The sequence below is a fragment of the Podarcis vaucheri genome, assembly GCF_965113315.1.
Source record: "Podarcis vaucheri genome assembly, chromosome: 7".
Classification (NCBI taxonomy): Eukaryota; Metazoa; Chordata; class Lepidosauria; order Squamata; family Lacertidae; genus Podarcis; species Podarcis vaucheri.
In genome coordinates this window covers 15,776,947-15,796,965 of record NC_138765.1, presented here as the reverse complement: position 1 = coordinate 15,796,965, position 20,019 = coordinate 15,776,947, and the positions used below count along the sequence as shown (strand labels likewise).

The window sequence follows — 20,019 nt, the reverse complement described above, 5'->3', positions numbered from 1 at the left end:
CATACAATTTGCCCCAGCAACCCGGTTATCCAATCACAATGCCAGGCAACAACTATTAACCTGCTTGGCAACCAGAGGCCTGGCCCGGTGGCCCACACCGCAACACGTGCTCTCATTTATTGGAGAACACGCTTTCTCATCATTCCACACATTCTGCATATACAAAACATACAAATACAGAATACAGATTCTATGTGTCAGAAGGGTTTATTTTGATCATGAATTTCACCAATAGTGAAAAAGAAAACCCAGAAGGCCTGAGCCCCTCCTCTCAGCATAAGCTGTTAACATATTCTGCTGGTTCCATGAACGGTGGAATTGATAAGGAGATCTTTCCTCTCTCCTACCTACCCTTTGAGCTCAATCTGCTTTGAGGCATCAGAGCATTTGGTTACAATGTTCTCTACTATAAGATTGCCAAATTTAGTATCTTTTCCGTTAAGGGCACAAACGTCTTCAGTTGCACATCCTTTGAGTTTCAGCTTCTTATAAAGCATCGTAAAATCTGGGAAATAAAAAGCATAAGGTTTGCATGAGTTCTTTATTAGGTTCTTGGGGATAGGGAAGAACATGATTATAAAAGCTTAATGTGTTTGAAACCAACACATGGTATGATTAATCTGACATCAAACTATCACTAGTGCATGCCTTAGGAACCTTAACCTGTTAGCCAATGAAGCCCAGCAGGTGGCTAAATTTGTCGCTTTTACCAAAGCTATCCCCAATTGCCTTACACCAACAACACATCACAAGTGATATGTGTCAGGTAGATCTGCTGCTGCTGCAGAACAACTGGGAGCCTTGAAGGCCACTCTGAATTGCTGCTTGAGAAGCAGGGCTTGCAGTCACAGTCAATAGGCTGAACTTGTTGCTGTCAACGCAAATCAGCTGAGTGGCACCAACAGGAAGCTGTGCTGGCATCAGGATCCAAGAACACAATGCAACTAATTTCTGAGGAAAAATGAATAGTTGTGCACTGGCAGAATGTTTCTTTCTCCCAGCCTCCTTTCTTTTAAACTTTTGGCCAAGGTTTGTGGTAAGACACAGTCCTCCTGGACCAGCAACCAATGGTTCATACTGCTGTGCAGAGGAGCAGTCATGTGCCGGCTGGTTCTGCACCTTCCCTTGTATCCCTCTGCCCTGATGCCCCTTGTGCATTAGAGGGAAAGGGTGTGCTGTAAGGAGCCTGTTGTACTTGTTTATGCTCCCCGCACAATGGAAAACCCTGCCCCTGAGTGAGTCTGTCCCCTCTAGTTCTTATCTAACTATAACAGGTGTAGATTGGAATCCAAAACAGAATAGAAACTTACTTGTCAGCTGGAAAATCCAAGCTTGCACCAGCTTGTATTAGAAATATGTTGAAATTACCAAAACCTTCTACCAGAACCCAGACTACACATTAAACCAATGCTTTCTGTACTTCAGAATTGCAAGGCAGGACAGTGCTATCTGGTCCTACACCCTCGCTTGTATCCCTATTTTCTGATGCCCCTTGCCCATTAGAGGACAAAAGTGTGCTGTGAGGAGCCTACTGTACCTTTGTAAACACCCCACACAATGGAAACCCCTGCCCATGAGGGTGTCTGTTCCCTTTTGCTCTTACACAATTCTAACAGGGTAGTTTAGAATACAAAACAGGACTAGAGCATCTGTTTTTTCCTCAGAGAAAGAAATCAAAGCTTTATACACATAACACATATAAAAAGGAAACAAAGATTAGACATTGCTTTTCTGGCAGTGATAAAGAGACAGAGGAGCAGATTTTCTTGGCTGATTGGAAATAATACTCACATGAAACCCTGGAAGAATAGTCAATGCACTTGATCTCATTGCCAAGGCAGCTGACAGTCCCCCGATTTTTGCACTTGAGATTTGAGGTAAAATTGGCGATACCGAAGCAGGCTGGGCACTCTAAACCATTGGGGGAAAGATCCTCACGAGGTAGAACTACCAAAGTAAAAACCAACAGTCAGTATATGGATGTAGTTCATCCCCCCTTCACTTTATTGTTAACATTATTTCTTTTTTTTCATGGTTTCTAGTAACTTCTAGCACTAGCTGGATGTGCTACCTCCATATTGTACTCTATATTTGCCATCAGCTTTGCAGAACTGTAACATCTGCTGAGTGTCTATGCATAATGATTTTGTCTTTCACCATTTGTCAGGTATGCTCATTTTAATTCTTTTTTTCCGGAGTTCTTACTTTGTACAGTGGTACCTTGGGTTACAGAGGCTTCAGGTTAGGCTCCGCTAACCCAGAAATAGTACCTTCAGTTAAGAAATTTGCTTCAGGATGAGAACAGAAATCATGCTGCAGAGGCGAGATGGTAGTGGGAGGCCCCATTCGCTAAAGTGGTACCTCATGTTAAGAACAGTTTCAGGTTAAGAACGGACCTCCAGAATGAATTAAGTTCTTAACCCGAGGTACCACTGTATATTGTTATCTAGCAAGCTATTTGAAGCTACAGTCAGCTGCATTCTCTGAGAAGGAATCTCCTTCTCTCTATGGGTGCAAGGATGTAGTCAGCAGACCCAGAACCCAAATTTGGTAGACCTATGTCCAGATTTTCCAGATTTTTTCACATCCATGCCTCCAGCCCCAGCCCTTACGTATGTGAAGTTTGACTGATCATCTACTTCATCCATTCCAGATTCATCGTAGAATTATGTAACTGTTGAGCTGGAAGAGACACTAAGGATAATCTAGTCCACCCCCTGTAATGCAGGATACCCAGCTAAAGCATCCAGGACAGATGGCCATCCAATCTGCTTCAAAACCTTCAATAAGGTGATTCCACACTGTCCTGATTGAGACCATTCCATTGTAAAGCAGCTCTTACTGTCAGAAAGTTTTTCCTGAAGTTTAATTGGAATCTCTTTTCTTGTAACTTGCTACAGATGGGTAGCCGTGTTGGTCTGAACACGTATCTGAAGAAGTGTGCATGCACACGAAAGCTTATACCAAGAACTAACTTAGTTGGTCTTTAAGGTGCTACAGGAAGGAGGTATCTGAAGAAGTGTGCATGCACACGAAAGCTTATACCAAGAACTAACTTAGTTGGTCTTTAAGGTGCTACAGGAAGGAATTTTTTTATCTTGTAACTTGAATGATTCAGGGATCAGTTGTAGATACTTATTAGACCCTTGCACCCAGTGTTGAATGGACTGAAAAACAAAGATGCTACACTTTGCCTGTAACTGGGTGGAAGTTATATAACAGGTTAATAAGATATTAACCTTCAGAGATGCAGAAACTCACCATAGAGAGGTTCCTTATTACACTTTTCTGTTCCGCAGCAGAAGACCTTCGCCTGGAGGTAGTTACCATTGGCTGAAGTTAAACTGTAATCACCTGAGTGGCAATGTATGGAATCACCACATCGCCGGTAAGCTGTCGCTTTATACTGTGAAACTGCAAAGAACAAAAGGAAACAAATCACAAGATCTGTGAGTATTCTGATTAAAAATAAATACACTTGGAAGGAATTAATGATGCTTCCCAATAATTAAATTGTTTACTCTTCAATGCACAGTTCTTGAATCAATAGATGAACCTAACCACCCTGTCCTGAACCAGCAGCATAATCAGGGTACCTCATTAGAAGGGTCTCGATGGAAGTCTCCGTTCCCAGCGATGGCCTTAGCAAGTCAATCTGAGTAGATTGGCGCCTGATGAGAGGCCATATTTCATTACATTACCCTGTGGTTTCACCCCTTCAGCAGGCGACTGGAATGGATTTATAACCAAAGCCAGAGCCAAAAGTCTACCTACACCAGTAATCAATAAACATGGGGTGAAAAACAGTAATTGAAAAGTTTCAGCTCACCTATATTGTTATCCAGAACACCAGAAACACAGATTTGATTAGCGCCACACGTCTCATCTGATTCGCCTTTGCATGAGGTTGTTTTATTATGACAGTAGGAACATACCAGAGATGTCACTATATAAAGGAAATAGAGGTTGGTGCAGGAGGTTTCCTGAGATGGTAACAAGCTTAATGGTACATTGGGTGGAGATGGAAAATAAGTCTATATAAAACATGAGAACCCCACATTCAAGTATATCAAATATATTTCAGAATTATAAATTAAATTTATGAAGGCAAATGCATGTTGATCACCCTGGTGCTGTTTTACAAACAAGCCAAAATACTCTAAAGTGGGAGGAGGTGTCAACATCCTAAGGAGATGGCAGACAAGTGGGTAAATAAGAACTGTTGCTATTACTGATGGGAGAGAGTTTAGCTTCAAAAAATGGTTTATTCAGTACCACAGAGCATTTTAGTAAGCTCTTTGCTATGAAATATCTTTAGGACAGGTTCATTCAACTGCGCTCCCTTAATGTGATAGAATTTCATCAATGCCCCTGCGGTTTTCTGTGTTTGAATTTCATTGCATCCATCTGACACTTCCAAGAAAGGGTTTAACCAAACAGTATATATAGGAATTTCATGAGCAGGTTTGTTCTATAGCTTCCTAGGACCGCTTTTGCCAAAAATCTTAATCTTGCTCTTAGAGTAATTTATAGATAGGTTTTCTTATTGACAGTATGTACTGAACACCTCCAAATAATTTTTGAGGCCCTATTGCGAAAGAGAGAAGAGCGCTAAATTCACTCCATTTTTACCTAGGACCGCTTTTGCCAAAAATCTTAATCTTGCTCTTAGAGTAATTTATAGATAGGTTTTCTTATTGACAGTATGTACTGAACACCTCCAAATAATTTTTGAGGCCCTATTGCGAAAGAGAGAAGAGCGCTAAATTCACTTATTTATTTATTACTTATTAAATTTGTATACTGCCCTTCATCCAATGGCAGTATACAAATTTAATAAGTAATAAATAAATAAGTGAATTTAGTGCTCTTCTCTCTTTCGCAATAGGGCCTCAAAAATTATTTGGAGGTGTTCAATCGACACACATCAAAATTCTATTCCTAATTACTGGGAAGGGAATGTTGCACTGGCACCAAATCATTACTATCAAAGTGATAGCCTTCCAGTTTAAAACATATTTGTACAGAATCCAGGTGGCCAACCAATAAGGCAAGAGCTGATTGCACTCAGTTCAGATTACTACTCTTCTCCAGACCTGACATCTGCATTGACCTTTATTCACTTCTACTGCCATAGTATGGTTAGTCAGATTCCTTCATCACATAAATACATGTTTGGAATAAACTGTATTTGGCTCCAGTTACAGATAGGTAGCCGTGTTGGTCTGCCATAGTCAAAATAAAAAAAAATTCCTTCCAGTAGCACCTTAAAGACCAACTAAGTTAGTTCTTGGTATGAGCTTTCGTATGCATGCACACTTCTTCAGATACACTGAAACAGAAGTTGCCAGATCCTTCTATATAGTGAGAAGGTGGGGAGGGGTATTACTCAGAAGGGTGGTGGGAATGGGAGATTGGCAGATAGCTGAGATGAGCCTGTTGACGACTCTTAACGACTGTAATAGGTCTTACAGGAAAAGGCAAGGGGTGAGAAGGTGAGAAATGGCTTAGTCATGTATAATGGGATAAGAATCCAATGTCTCTGTTCAGACCAGGTCTCTCCATGGTTTTAAGTTTGGTAATGAGTTGCAATCTTAAACAACTCCTAACCCACAATAATACTACAACCAGACTTAACACGGACACTGGCACCAGAGCCTGCAATAAACCCAGATGCCAACTTTGCTGCCACATACACCCGGACAACACCATTACTGGCCCCAACAACATCACACATACCATCTCGGGACTGTTCAGTTTGCTCATCGTCTAACATTGTGTATGCCATCAAATGCCAACAGTGTCCTTCAGCTCTCTATATTGGACAAACAGGCCAAACCTTACGCCAAAGAATAAACGGACATAAATCTGACATCAAGAATCACAAAACAGAGAAACCAGTAGGAGAACACTTCAATCTCCCAGGACATTCTATACAAGATCTCAAAGTAGCTGTTTTACTACAAAGGAATTTCAGAAATAGACTGGAACGGGAAGCTGCTGAATTGCAACTCATTACCAAACTTAAAACCATGGAGAGACCTGGTTTGAACAAAGACATTGGATTCTTATCCCATTATACATGACTAAGCCATTTCTCACCTTTTCACCCCTTGCCTTTTCCTGTAAGACCTATTACAGTCGTTAAGAGTCGTCAACAGGCTCATCTCAGCTATCTGCCAATCTCCCATTCCCACCACCCTTCTGAGTAATACTCCTCCCCACCTTCTCACTATATAGAAGGATCTGGCAACTTCTGTTTCAGTGTATCTGAAGAAGTGTGCATGCACACGAAAGCTCATACCAAGAACTAACTTAGTTGGTCTTTAAGGTGCTACTGGAAGGAATTTTTTTATTTATTTTGTATTTGGCTGTTATGGCTTAAGTGCTTAAACCTTGGAGTTGACTCTCTCCTACTTTCCTTGTAACACAGGTGTCCTTACACTCCATTATGCTCATCTATTTTACTCACTCTCCTTCCATCCCCAGGAGTAAACATTTTCAGTGTCATCGAAAAACGATTAAAAGAATCAAATTCTGCTGGTTCCTACTTACCTGGAGAAAGCAGGGCCAAGAGGAGGCAGGTGCTCAGAAATGCTTTCTGCATTCTTGAAAGATGGCGACTCAGAGCAGAGATGTACCAAGGCAGAGAACTGGTGCTGGTAGAGTCTTACATGGAGATATTTAAAGGCTATAGATTCATGATGTGGGCAACTCTTGGAGAAAAAATGGTTCATTCAGGTCTGGGGGTGGGTACTGTGTGTTTGCCAAGAAGACACAGAGGGACATAGCGAAATTCACAGCTCTGTGCCAAAATTGGCTGTTTTATTCATCTTTGAGTTCCATTAGCTGTTGCCAGACACTTCTCAGAATTTATTTCTATATAATTATTCTACAATTTACTCGTAACTCGTGTTAGCTTTATATTACATGGATGCCCTGAAATGGATATACAGCCAATGCCTGAGCCCAAATTCCACCTACACCATTTTTAATCCAGATCATTGTCTGTGTAAGTTCATTCTATTTCACCCCACAGTACTCACTGCACAGGGGAGGGTGGAACTGCAGACCTCAGGTGTATCGCCTTCACATGGGATTGCATTACGATGACAGTAGGAGCATTTCAGAGTTGTCACCGCATTAAAGTGATAGAAGTCAATGCAGGAGTTTTTGTGAGATGTTTATGAACTTAAAGGTATATTGGATGGAGATGGAACAGTAAGTCTATATAAAACATGAAAGCCCCACTTGCAAGTATGTTAAATATATTTCAGATTTATCATACAAATTTTAAATTTAAATTTGATAAAAATCAGAATATACAAGAGTTAAAATACTAAAACAGATTAAAATTGCAAAAACTTTCTAAGCATTTCAGTAGGCTTGTCTAAACAAGAATGTTTTTAGCAGGTGCTGAGCAGAATACAATGAGTGTCCCTGACTGTTCTCAGTGATTTGACCAGGGGGAAGCAATCTTTTTTTAAAATAATGACCTCCATCTGTTCCACTAATTTCAAGCTTTGCCTAAACTGATAAACTCTCAGACTAATATGAGTATATATGACACAGAGTCCTAAAACGTTTAAAATTGTAAGTACTATTATCTAGGTCTGGATAACCCTTCAACGCCTTTTGTAAAACTAACAAATTGATGGGGGAGGATTGTTCCCATAAAACCTTATATATACAATATTATACATTTCTGAATGTATTTCCATACACCCCAAAAGTTCTCTTCTTGGACAGCCCCACCACAAGTGCTAGCATGGCTCCCTCTAATTAAAAGCTCTGCAACACATTGGTTCTATTCAGAAGAAATAAGGACAATTGCTCTGCAACTGTTTGCTATCTCTGTATTACCTCAATGTCCAAGGGACGATGGGAAGTTATTGTGGACTTGATGGACAAAGCAATATACTGAAAAAAACAGTACTGCAGCCTTTCCTATAACTCAGGATGGGTTCTAACTTGCTTCACATGAGTATTTAAAAAAAAAATCCCCCATGCCTCAAATCAAAGGACAGCTAAAGAGTCAAGATATGGCACAGGGGACTGCTGAAGTAGCCAAGCTAGATAGTGCTCGAGGGAATTGGACAGTGTTAGGGACATTGTGACGTGCACTGAATATTGGAGTGAGTGCCCCTGACTGTTCTCAGTGCTAGAAAAAGTACTAGCAAAATGGAAGAATTGCAGATGCAACTGATAGACTACATGGAATTGGCAGAAATGACTGGCAGAATCTGAGACCTGGGAGAAGAGACAGTGGAAGAGGACTGGAAGAAATTTAAGGACTACCTGCAAAAGTACTGTAAATTGTATGAATGTTAGAATGATGCAGGATACAAAGATAACTTGGCATTAGTAACTTAGCGGAAAGAAGTATGAAAATAACCGAACTATAAGAACAAAGGTGAAATTTGAATAATATTATGTCAAGCTTAAATATTTAAATATTTGATAACAAAGGCTAAAATTGGAGACAGAATAGTTGAAAGGTACAAATTAAAACAAGATTTCAGAGAAGGTGAAGTATTGCTGAACATGATTTTGTAAATGGGAACACAGGAAAGGGAGATGTGAGGGAGTCTGAAAAGAGGGTTGTGGAAATTTGGTTTATGAAACCTAACTACGCTGTATGTCTTTTATATGATTTTTTTCCTTTTGTTCTGTGTGTATTTTTTCATTTTGGTGTTGGTGTTTTTGATTGTTTTTGGGTTGTGTATGTGTATGGTGTTATATTGTTTAAAACCTTTAATAAATATTTTATATAAAAAAGAAAAAGTACTAGCAAAAAATCCTGCAGAGTAACTGAATTATTTTCCTGAAAGACTATTACCCAAAATTCAGCCACTTAATAGTACTCTGACTATCAAAGATGATATGCAGCACACTGTTCCATGTCCCATTAGCTGCTGTGCAGAAGTACAAAACATCTTAAGCAAAGAAAACAATTCAAAGAAAACAACAACAGGCAAACACCCAAACTCCAAACAGCCCAAGGAAGACTGGGCATGTCAGAAGCCCAAGAATGTTGCATGCCAGTTGAAATAGAAAGATGAAAAGTGGGGCAGTAGTGGGAAAAGATTTTGACTAATGGTGGGATTAAGACTTTGACCAATTCTCTTGTTCATTAAAATACTTCCAATGTTCTCTGTCCACAAAACAATTCAAGGTGAATCAGAATTGCTATGCCTAGCTAATTCTCCTTTCATGCATACAATGGCCACCATGGATTTTAACACTTTATTCTTTTTAGTTTTCTGGAATGGGCATTCATTGATTAAGGTAACTAAAAGCAGTTAGTTCAGTACTGTAAAAGGCAGGTACAGGCCTTTTTGGCTTAGCTATGCCGTTGACTCAAATGAAAATGGAATCATGAAAATAAAGTTTTATGAGATTATTAATTTCTCCAACACTGTATCAAGGTGGTATGAGATTTGTGAAGCATTATAACAGTTATTTGCATGGCCCTTGAGAAAATATTTAAGGCAGCTGTTATTATAATTCCTGGAGGATGGTTTCCTATTTTCCTATAGGCACAATAATTTGGTGTGACACATCGTGGGAAAGTGGGCAAATCAGGAAAAGGAAAAACAAATGTTCACATTAGTCCCTCATCAGAGCATTGGAAAGAGTGGTTGAATCAGTGAATGGGAATGTTAATATTTATTTATAAAATGGGTATAGTTCTTAAACCCCTAAAATCTCATAAGCCGATCAAAAACCTGGGACTTGAGTCAACACAATAGTGTAATTATGAAAGTGAACAAATAATACCACTTTGATGTAAAGTGGTTTGCCTTCATATGTAGCAGAAAGGCCAGAATTGACTGCTATTGGGTGGTTTTAAATTGTTGAGGTGCCACGCCTCCATTGATGGGTCCAACAGGAATTGGGGGTCACTGGGGGTGGATGTATCTGTGCAAGTGCAGGCAGGCGTTGGTGGTGGGGTGGTTTTAAGTTTTGGAGGGGTCGGGTTATGTCCCAATTTCCCTCAATGAGATGTTGGGGGCTATCGAAGTGTCTAATCATCCAAATGTCTGGTTAGATGTATATTGCCTGACACCTAAAGATACATTATGAAGGTGACAGGAAAGGCTCCCTGGGGAGATCATTGCACAAACAGATACAGTCTTTAGGCATGATGGGAGGTATTTAGGAGGGTTTAAAAAGATGCATCCACAGAAGGTCTCCGTTTGGCCCCAGCTTTCATGAGTGCAAGTTGCTCCCTTGGAGTTGTCCATGATCCTACACACAATGGCCAGAAAAAAGCAAGCATCATTGAGCCCTGTGTGCAGTTTCAGAAGAAAAGGAATAGTCAGGAGTTTAGAAAGAAAGTCCCGGGGTGATTATTTTCACCCCCTAACAGCATCAGAACATGGGAAAGCTGTCTCACTCAACATCACACAAGGTATCATTTTTATTTATATATTGCATTAGCCATGTGGCCATAGCATGATATACATTAAAATAACAACATAAAATGGGGGTGGGGAGGTAAAGGTAGATATCGTCCTGGGCGATTACTTAGAGAAAGAAAAAAACCAAAAAAAAACTGCTGAGGCTGGAGGAGGACCGTTAAAGGGTCCTTCAGCTCCTCAGATTTGTCCTAACTCGATTGTCCTTGTACAATAAGACTACTTGGAATTTCGTTCGATTGTGCGGCGTGTCGACTGCAGCTGTGGTGTTAAGGAAGAAGTTAGTGCCTCTTTCCTCTTCATCACACTAAGCAGGAAGTTAGCTGTCATCTCGGTAATCCAGCAATCAGAATCCTGCAAAAAGAGGGACACTATCCAAGGCTGGATTGGGAGATGGAACTTGTTCACGAGGGGAGTTAAAAACCGAGATCTTTCATCTGTCCAGTTGGGACAGAAGAGCATTACATGTTCCATAGTCTCCAGGGACGTGTCATTACAGGTGCATGTTCTATTTGCGATGGGAACTCTGGAATAACGACCCGAGAGAACTGCTGTAGGAAAACAGTTGAGACGGGCACAGGTAAAGGCCCTTCGCTTAGCCTCCGAAGGAATTGTGAAGCAGTATAGAGGAATCCCTTCAGGGGGTGGGATAGCTAGGGCTAGGCCTGAACACGGTCCTCTTGCATAGGAAGCTGTGTTAGAGAAGTCAAGTTGCTGTAGTTTCTTTTTAATTAGAGGTAGGGCCACCGGGCTGATACATTCTAAGTTAAGAACAGTTTTACAATTCAAATTGAGAAGAGAGCAGAGTTTGAGGTTAATTGTAGTTTTCCAAGGGGAGTTATGAATATCTCTTGGGATCAGATTGGAAAAACCACCTCTAATTCGGGCATCCGATGCTAATAGGTGGAGGCTGTAGGAAATGGCTCGACTCCATGCTCGTTTAACAATTGAGGACTGGGCGAACTTGAGTCATAGGGCTGCACCTGAGACACATCTCGGGATGCCGGAAAGAGATCTCAGAAACATATGAAGTGGGCGATCCAAGTTACCTGATATTGCTGTAGTCCATACTTCGCATCCATATAATAATTTAGGGACAACTTTGGCATTAAATATTTGAATTGCTGCTGGAAGGTGTTTGCCGCCCTTCTGGTGGTAAAATCGGACAATGGCGTTAGAGGTCGTGGTTGCATCAAGAAAGGCAGATTGTAGATGGGTGGACCAGGAGAGATTATAAGTGAATATTAGGCCTAGATATTTAAAGGCTTTTACCTTTTCTAAATTGCCACCTGTGATCTTAAGCGGCTCCAACTTGAGTTTGCGGGAACGAGTGAAGTGGAGGACTTTCGATTTTTTATAATTAATATTGAGAGCTTCCGCCTTACAATAGGCGATAAATGCATTAACTGCATTTGCTAGGTCCGCAGCCGTTCTGGATAAGATGACGGCATCATCAGCATAGAAAAGGGAGGCAACGGGGTGGCCTGCTAAATGAGGAGGATACTTAGATGCTAGCTTCAGAGTGAAAATTGCATCATGAAGATAAAGATTAAATAGTAAAGGGGCCAAGAGACAGCCTTGTCGGACGCCCTTGGCCGTTGGAAATGGAGTAGTGAGGGAGCTGTTGGGACCACATCGGACGCGAGCTGTGGAGTTTGAAAAAAGGGAAATAATTAGGGAGAGGAGGTGCGGATCAATTCCCAGGTGGGCAAGTTTGGACCATAATCTCTGCCTAGGAATGGAATCAAAGGCGGCCTCCAGATCCATGAAAGCGGCAAATAGGTGGCCTTGCCTTGGAGCAGTGTATTTACTGGCAAGGTGATAGAGAGTTAGACAGTGGTCATTCTATTTATTTATCTACATCATCCATATTTTCCTACATTTCATTGGATTTTCTGGCTCGAGGATGAGCGCAGAGGGTATTGTCCAACTCCCTGCAATTTATAAAAGCATTGACACACTGAATGACAGTTTTGAAAGTAAGGGAAACAATGAGCTTCCATAGTAGCTCAAATGTGGGGATACAAGTCCCAAAGAAGTAGACAGCTGGAAAAAGAAGACTGTTTGAGTTTAGCACAGATCTTCAGGTGGGCTGTGATTTTGTTTGCTGACATGCATTCCTATTAAATCAATGCTGGGAGTGAGTGGAAGAGGGGTCCACAAAATCTTCATGGAATTCCCATATAATTGTATCAATCAACTTGGAATTCCAAGGCCAGAATTAAATGTGAGGTTTCTTAGAAAATCACATCTCCATTGATATCTCTCCCTATGCTCCACTGAAGCTGTTTTCCTAGCTATTGCCCTGAGGCTCATGTGGCCCTTATGCCAAGTTGGATATGGAAGACGTGTACTATCTGTCAGAATTTGTGTTTCTGAAAAACAAATTATCTGATTACAAAATTGTTAATATGTATTTAATAACCATCACATGCAAAATTCAGGAGCTTAATTGTAGCTGTACCACTAGAGGCAAAATGCACTTTATAATAGCTTGATTTGCACATTTAGAAGTTCTTTCAGTTAAACCATCTTGGGTCTGTATTTATCACCATTTTTTGCTTTTTCTATCTTAAGCTGCTAGTGCTTGAGATATCACAAGGTGCTTGGTTGCTTTCAGTTCATTAAACACACACTGCTACTATTCTGGTAAAAAAATACTCAATAATACAAACCTCGATAAGAGAGAACTTGACAATAGCACATGCTACCATATCTTAACATACGACAATGCACAGTTCCTCTCTGTTACACTTATGTAGGGAAATTTTTATTATACGTTTGAAAAAAACTGAGAAATAAAAACATTGTAAGCTACCCAGATACTAGCATAGTCAAACTGTGCTTCTTTATTTATTCCAAAAAAATAAAAATAAAATTGTAGTAATGTGTTTTCTAAGGTCAAACTAAGAAAAACCAAACAAACACTTTTCCTGCTCCATTTCCCCTTTGGTCCATCCCAAATATCCAGCAATGCTGTTTTACTTATACATTATTTCCTAAGATTTATACATGACTTGAATGTAAAAGAAAAAAAGCAGCAGTTACAAACAGATAAATATGAGAAATCATCAGAATATACAAGAGTTAAAATACTAAAACAGATTAAAACGGCAACAACTTTCTAAGCATCTCAGTCTGCTTGTCTAAACAAGAATGTTTTTAGCAGGTGCTGTGCAGAGTACATTGAGTGCCCCTGACTGATCTCAGTGCTAGAGAAGGTAGCAACTGAATTAATTTACTGAAAGATTATTTCCCAAAATTCACCCACTTAATAATATTATTTGACTAGGGGGGAGGCATGCAAGGAGTGATGAATGGACCCAGTGCTCTATCTGCAGCAACTTCCTTAGCGATCTTTTTAAAAATACTGACTCCATCTGTTCCACTGTTTTCAAGTGTCCACTAAACTGAGAAACTCTCAGAATGATATGTGATATGTGTAGCCGGGCTACTGCAAGCCTTTCATTTTTATTAGTATTCTCTATTAAAATCAAAAAAGAGTGTGACTTTTATCCAGTATATTTAAGGCATGCACTTCATAGCAGGTTTAGAGCAGAGATGCCTCAAAGAATCCAATAATGTTTTGGATAGTGAGGGTACAGCAGATTTTCAGCCAACAAGCAAGGCCTTGTACTGGTGTTGGGGGTAATGTGGTTGGGTTATTGTAGGCACATGGACAGCTCCTACTTAGATTCTTGCTCTGAGAAGGCCTCTAAGTCACTGAATCATAAAATCCTAGAAGAATAGAGTTGTAGAGTTGGAAGGTACTCTGAGCACCATTTTGTACAACCCGCTGCAATACAGGATTCTCAACTAAATCTTAAATGACACACGACCATCCAACCTGAGGCCTTCTGATTATTCCCCCAATTTTTTAGTATCTTCTCACAATGCTATGACCACCAACAATGTTCTCAGAGACTGACTGCTGGCCATAATTTGTTACACAAATGTGAACTACTACTGCTGCTACTCAGGTGTCCAATGCCTATGGGAAGCTGCTGGGTTTTTCTTGGATAAAGGGATGTATTTGCAATGAGACAATGCCTCTGTCTTTGCTCTTTTTTGGTGTGGAATCTTACTCGGAAGGAGAATATATTTTTATCATCTTCCATGCCCCAGAAAAAGGACTGCCTAGGTGGGAAAGCCAAACATAGCTCAGGGGTATTGATAGATGCCAAGGACAAAGAGATATTTACTGAATCTTGTACATTTACTATAAAGTGATTACTAAGAGCTGATGAAATCATTTTCTGCAACTTCATTTCTACTTGTTTCAATCGCATCAGATTCTTGGGAAGGAGTGAAGATACTTTGAGTTATTTGGACTGCTTGCCTTTGGTCACACTGTCTTGACTTGAACCAAGCTAGTCATTTGCACCTGCTTCACACCCTTCTTCTGTACCAACCTCATCCATATGCCCTGAATTCCCCCTTTTACTGGAAACCAACTTTATTTCTGGTACCTGACCATTTTTCCAACAATGTATATTTTAATTGTTTTCATAAATGTATTACAAAATATCACATAAACAAGATACACACATACACACACACACACCCTCTGAAATCTTGGCAGCTACCACATAAATATTCATACCTTTATAACATTTGTTTCTTTCTTAGATTCTCTACAAAATTATCTGGTTATTCCATCAGGGTTGTATGGAAGCATCCATCCAAACTGTAGTCAGCTTCTCCAACCATAGCATCAAGAAGTTCATGACATGGCCACAACATCTGGTTTTTCAGTGATGCTGCAGATAATACATTGTTTAGAGGCTTTTAACTAAGATATGAAGTAAATGGCCACAAAATGGAAAAAAGGCATCCATTCTTTATTTCCTTTCAGCACTATTGCATTAGAAGAAGAAGAAGAGGAGTTTGGATTTGATATCCCGCCTTTCACTCCCCTTCAGGAGTCTCAAAGCGGCTAACATTCTCCTTTCCCTTCCTCCCCCACAACAAACACTCTGTGAGGTGAGTGGGGCTGAGAGACTTCAAAGAAGTGTGACTGGCCCAAGGTCACCCAGCAGCTGCATGTGGAGGAGTGGAGACGCGAACCCGGTTCCCCAGATTACGAGACTACCACTCTTAACCACTACACCACACTGGCTCATTTCCCCAGTTATAGTCAATTTCCATTTCCATACATTTCCATACATTGGTGTGATTTATTCGGTCACCATTTTAAGACCCGGAGGGGGGGGGAATTCCTGCAGGCAAAATGGCCGCTCTGCAGATTTTCACCTATTTTGCAGCAACCTTGACAGCTAGGGAGGATAGGGCATTGGGATGGGTTGAGGATAGCGCATTGGGATGGGTTGAGGAGGGGAGCCTTTGTCTGTGAGCCCACACAGGGCCCAATGGGTCATGACAACCCTCCCAATGGAGGTTCAAGCAAGATCATAGCACCTGGTCCATGTCAGGAGTGACCTCACAACTCTGGCTTGAACCCATCCTGTTCATCAGTCAACAGGTGGGTTACTTGATACTGGATCCATATCCAATGCCTTGGTCAAAGCATACACCTGTAATCAATACAGGTTCTGGACTATTTCAACCCAAGACAGATCTCCTGTGTTCCTTTCTATGGTTTGCCCCTCACTTGCTATGGACACAGTATGCAGTTGACAGCAAATTGCACTGGGGAAAGCAGTACCACATAGATAGCATTGGATCCAATGTAGCATAGAGCCCACAAATCAAATTCTGCAGAGCCGATAAAAGAGGGTGACATGCTCAATCTTATCAAAAGGCACAGAGAGCTCAAGCAGGAGAAGCAGGGTCACATTCCTCCTGCCACACTTCTGGTAAATGTCCTAAATTTTGGTGACCAAGGGTGCATCTGTCTCATAACCAGATGTGAATCCATGTTGGAATGAGTTTAGAACATTCTTCTCATTTAAGAATGCTTGCAGCTGCCCCTACAAAACCAAAATGCTCTTGGAAGCATGACTACCATATAACATGCAAATATAAAGACAGATAAAACAATTACATATGCTAACAGTATGTTTTATTTTGGCGCTTCCAGATCCCAATGCTCTTACCCTGAATGGTCTGTAGTGCCCAGCCTGCTTCACTTACAAAGATAAAAATTGTCTGAATGATGAGATCACCGACTTCCAAGGGAATGAAAATCAGTGTGTTGATACTTGAAGTTTATATGTTCAGAAGTAAGATTGTTACTGACCCAGAAAACAAATCCTGCAAATTCCATGGCAAAAACATGCCCACCTCATTCTGTCTCTCCCTCCCTTTTTTATTTTATTTTATTTTGCCACAAAAGTAAAAAGGAACCTTTTGTTCTTCAATATCAGCACACACACACACACACACACAGAGAGAGAGAGAGAGAGAGAGAGAGAGAGAGAGAGAGAGAGAGAGAGAGGTTTTGGCTTCAAACGTCTCTGATGAGCACTGCAGCCCTAATCAGCATCAACAGGGGTTAATAATAAGAGTACATGTCGAGAATGGATGAATTAAGCATTGGCTTTATTTTACTTTGTCCACATCTAACTGATCACAAAGTCTTTACTTTCAGGCACTTTTCATTTTCTGTTTGAAGAAGGCACCACTTGGTCCAGTGACCTGATTCTAACCTAGGAGCACTTTGTTCTATTAATCCATTCAAATTGTATTTCAATCTGTCTCTAAACATCTGTCAACTTTGTCACTGCAATTATATGTCTTATGGGTGAGTCATATGTCTATCTTTGTAGAAGGCAGTCCTGAATTAGATGAACAGTCAGAAGACAGCCCTCTCCTTCAAGGCGTCCTTCATTTGAAAGCTTCTCTGGTCCAGTTCTGGTTTAAAGACCAAGAACAATAAGCAGAGAGAATAGGGCTTTCCATCAGCCACTAGAATTGGGAGGACTAAGTGGGCAGGCAAACAGTTCAAAATTAAGCCTGCACCACTATAGTGAGATGGATTTCTAGATTATGAATTTGAATTTATAGAGAAAAATAAGCAAAGATGAATATTATGTAAACCTGCGATCTCTTCTTTGGAGATACATTTCCCCTGTCTTGTGATGCACAACTGACCAGTCTAATGCTTAGACTGCCTATGACTGGCTGACGGATCTTCCAATAAATATCTGTTTTAGGACAGAGGCAGTTGTGAGGTTTTATGCTACCATGTAAATTTAGCAGTAGAAGCAAGTAGGGCTGAATAAAACACAAAGCCAATTCTCATATATCCTGTCAAATACCCTTTCTCATCATTCCACACATTCTGCATATAAAACATACAGATAAAGAATACAGATATCTCAGAAGAGTTTATTTTGATCATTTCCCAGAATGCGAGTGAATGCAGGGATGCTGAGGGCACCGGTTGCAAGCTGCAGGGGGAGCTGACCGTCACATCATCCCAGGCAGCATTCCAGCCTCCAGGGGGAGCCGAGGAGTCGGCAGCTGAGAGCTCTGTTTCTCGTGGGAACCAAGGTCATCGCCTTTGCAGAGGCCAGAAAGGCAAAGGTAAACAGAAGCAGACGTCTGCAGATGGCCAGAAGCAGAGGGAGGGTGAAGAGCCCGCGCCAGGGAAAAACAAGGCTATGTTTGCTGGCACAGCTTCACCAAAGGCTAAAGGCAAGTCTGCTGGCCAAGAGCAGGGGGGCAAGCTGCAAAAGCCCACACAGGTGGAAAACAAGGGTTTGCTTGCTGTAAAGACTGCTCCAACAGCCAAAGGCAGGTTTATTGTCGATTCAGGTGCGAGCCGCCACATCTCGAAGGACCGCCACCTGTTTATCTCCTTCAAGCCTCAAGAAGGTGAGATCCACCTGACTGATGGAAGGACGTTGCAAATTGCAGGAGAAGGGACTGTGAAACTTGCAAGTCTGCACACAACCATCAGTAATGTACTTTATGTTCCAGGAGCTGCAAGCAACTTGCTCAGTGTCCCACAGCTTACTGGTCGTGGTTTTCAGATTTCCTTCAAGAGGAGCGTCTGTGTCATCAGTAAAGTCAAAGAGGACTATTTGCATGCAAAGTTTATGGATGCTTTGTTCCATATAACTTATGACGACACTGCTGTTGTGTCAAATGCTGATTCTTGTTGTGTTGCACAAACTAACAAAGTTCTTCATGCAGGTTGCATTCACGATGCACATCGAAGGTTTTGTCACCTCTCTTGGAAGGCACTGGCCAAGATGCCAGAGGTGGTTGAGGGTTTGAACATCAAACCCTGTAAATTTCACATGAAATGTGTATCTTGTGCAGAGAACAAGGTGAAGGTTGCTCCAAAAGGCAAGGAGTCTAGCAGGCAGGCTTCCAAACCCTACCAGCTAGTGCATGCAGACCTGGTTGGTCCACTTGCGCCCTCTTTAGGGGGAGCAAGGTACTTCATGGTTCTAATTGATTCTTTTTCCAGGTACATTCATGTGTTTTTGCTCGAACAGAAATCGCAAGCGTTTCCGAAGTTTAAGGCATTCTGTGCTTGGTTGGAGAATGTGCACGGTAAACGTATTGGCTGTTTGTTTTCTGGTCGGGGCGGGGAGTTCACTTCTCAGCAGTTTGAAGCTTTCCTGACTGAGAAGGGAATCCAGCATGACATGTCAACGCCCAGATCGCCATGGATGAATGGGCTTGCGGAGCGAGCAAATCAGACATTGCTGCAAGGAATCAAAACCTTGTTGCATGATGCCAATCTCCCTGATAAGTTTTGGGGGGAAGCTCTGGGGAATTTTGTTTACTCCTTTAATCGCAGATTGTCATCACCTATTGGTTGTACCCCCTATGAGAAGATGTTTGGCAAAAAGCCCAACATCAAACACATGAAAATCTTTGGTTCTGACATGTGGGTACACTCCCCACAACCAACAAGCTTGGGAAGCGTGGGGCACATGGTTTGTTCATGGGGTACGAAAAAGGTGCATACAGGGTATGGATGACTAACTCTAAGTCCATTAAGTTCACAAGGAGTGTTGAGTACAATCCTAAGTGGGGGGGGGAAATGTGGGAATTTTCCCGAGTTACCCAGAGGAGGATGAAGGTGATGTCAAGCAAGCAGCTAAAGCTGAGAAAGCTGCTGAGGATGATGATGATGATGATGATGATGATGATCAGAGTTCGGATTCCAGTTCAGTGGGCGGCGCTGCTGCTGGTGTCAGTGACAGTGATGACACAGCAGGCTACAAGAGCGCAAAGGCCTCAGTCAGACCATCTGATGCGTCTGACAATGAACTGGAAGAACCACTGTTCACCATTGGTCACTTTTCTCCTAAGAAAGAGGAGATGAGTCCAGAAGACTTGCGTATATTACGCAGATCTGAGAGAGCCACGAAGGGCAAACCTCCAAAGAGGTATGCGTATGAGTTTGCTAAGACAGCAACTGCTGTTTTTAGTAGCTCAGAGAAGGTGTGGGAACCTTCAAGCTTCAAAGAGGTTCAGGAATTAACCTCTAAAGATGCTGAGCCTTGGCTAAATGCCATGAAGGCTGAAGTTGATTCCTTGAACAGGAACCAAACTTGGGAACTGGTACCGGTAGTCCCAGGAATGAGACTGGTTGGCAGCAAATGGGTCTTCAAGGCCAAGACAGACCAGAATGGCAAGGTAGTCAGACACAAAGCCAGATTGGTTGCCAGAGGTT

At 41.4% G+C, this 20,019-nt stretch overlaps 1 protein-coding gene across 2 annotated transcripts in view; it reads right to left on the bottom strand.

Annotated features, from left to right (window-relative positions):
- LOC309537968 (phospholipase A2 inhibitor NAI-like) overlaps positions 1-6,719 on the bottom strand; it is a 92,575-nt gene extending 85,856 nt beyond the window's left edge. Inside the window, exons 1-5 of one of the 2 annotated variants that reach the window (XM_082233142.1) lie at positions 6,556-6,719; positions 3,830-3,946; positions 3,262-3,414; positions 1,792-1,947; positions 348-505 (exon numbers count right to left, since the gene is read on the bottom strand). In XM_082233142.1, coding sequence (XP_082089268.1) covers positions 348-505; positions 1,792-1,947; positions 3,262-3,414; positions 3,830-3,946; positions 6,556-6,607 — 636 coding nt within the window. In that variant the 5' untranslated portion in view covers positions 6,608-6,719. Of the gene's footprint in view, positions 1-224; positions 506-1,791; positions 1,948-3,261; positions 3,415-3,829; positions 3,947-6,555 lie in introns of those variants that run through there. The other variant, XM_082233141.1, reaches the window with a different exon arrangement.
- Between the last annotated feature and the right edge of the window lie 13,300 nt (positions 6,720-20,019).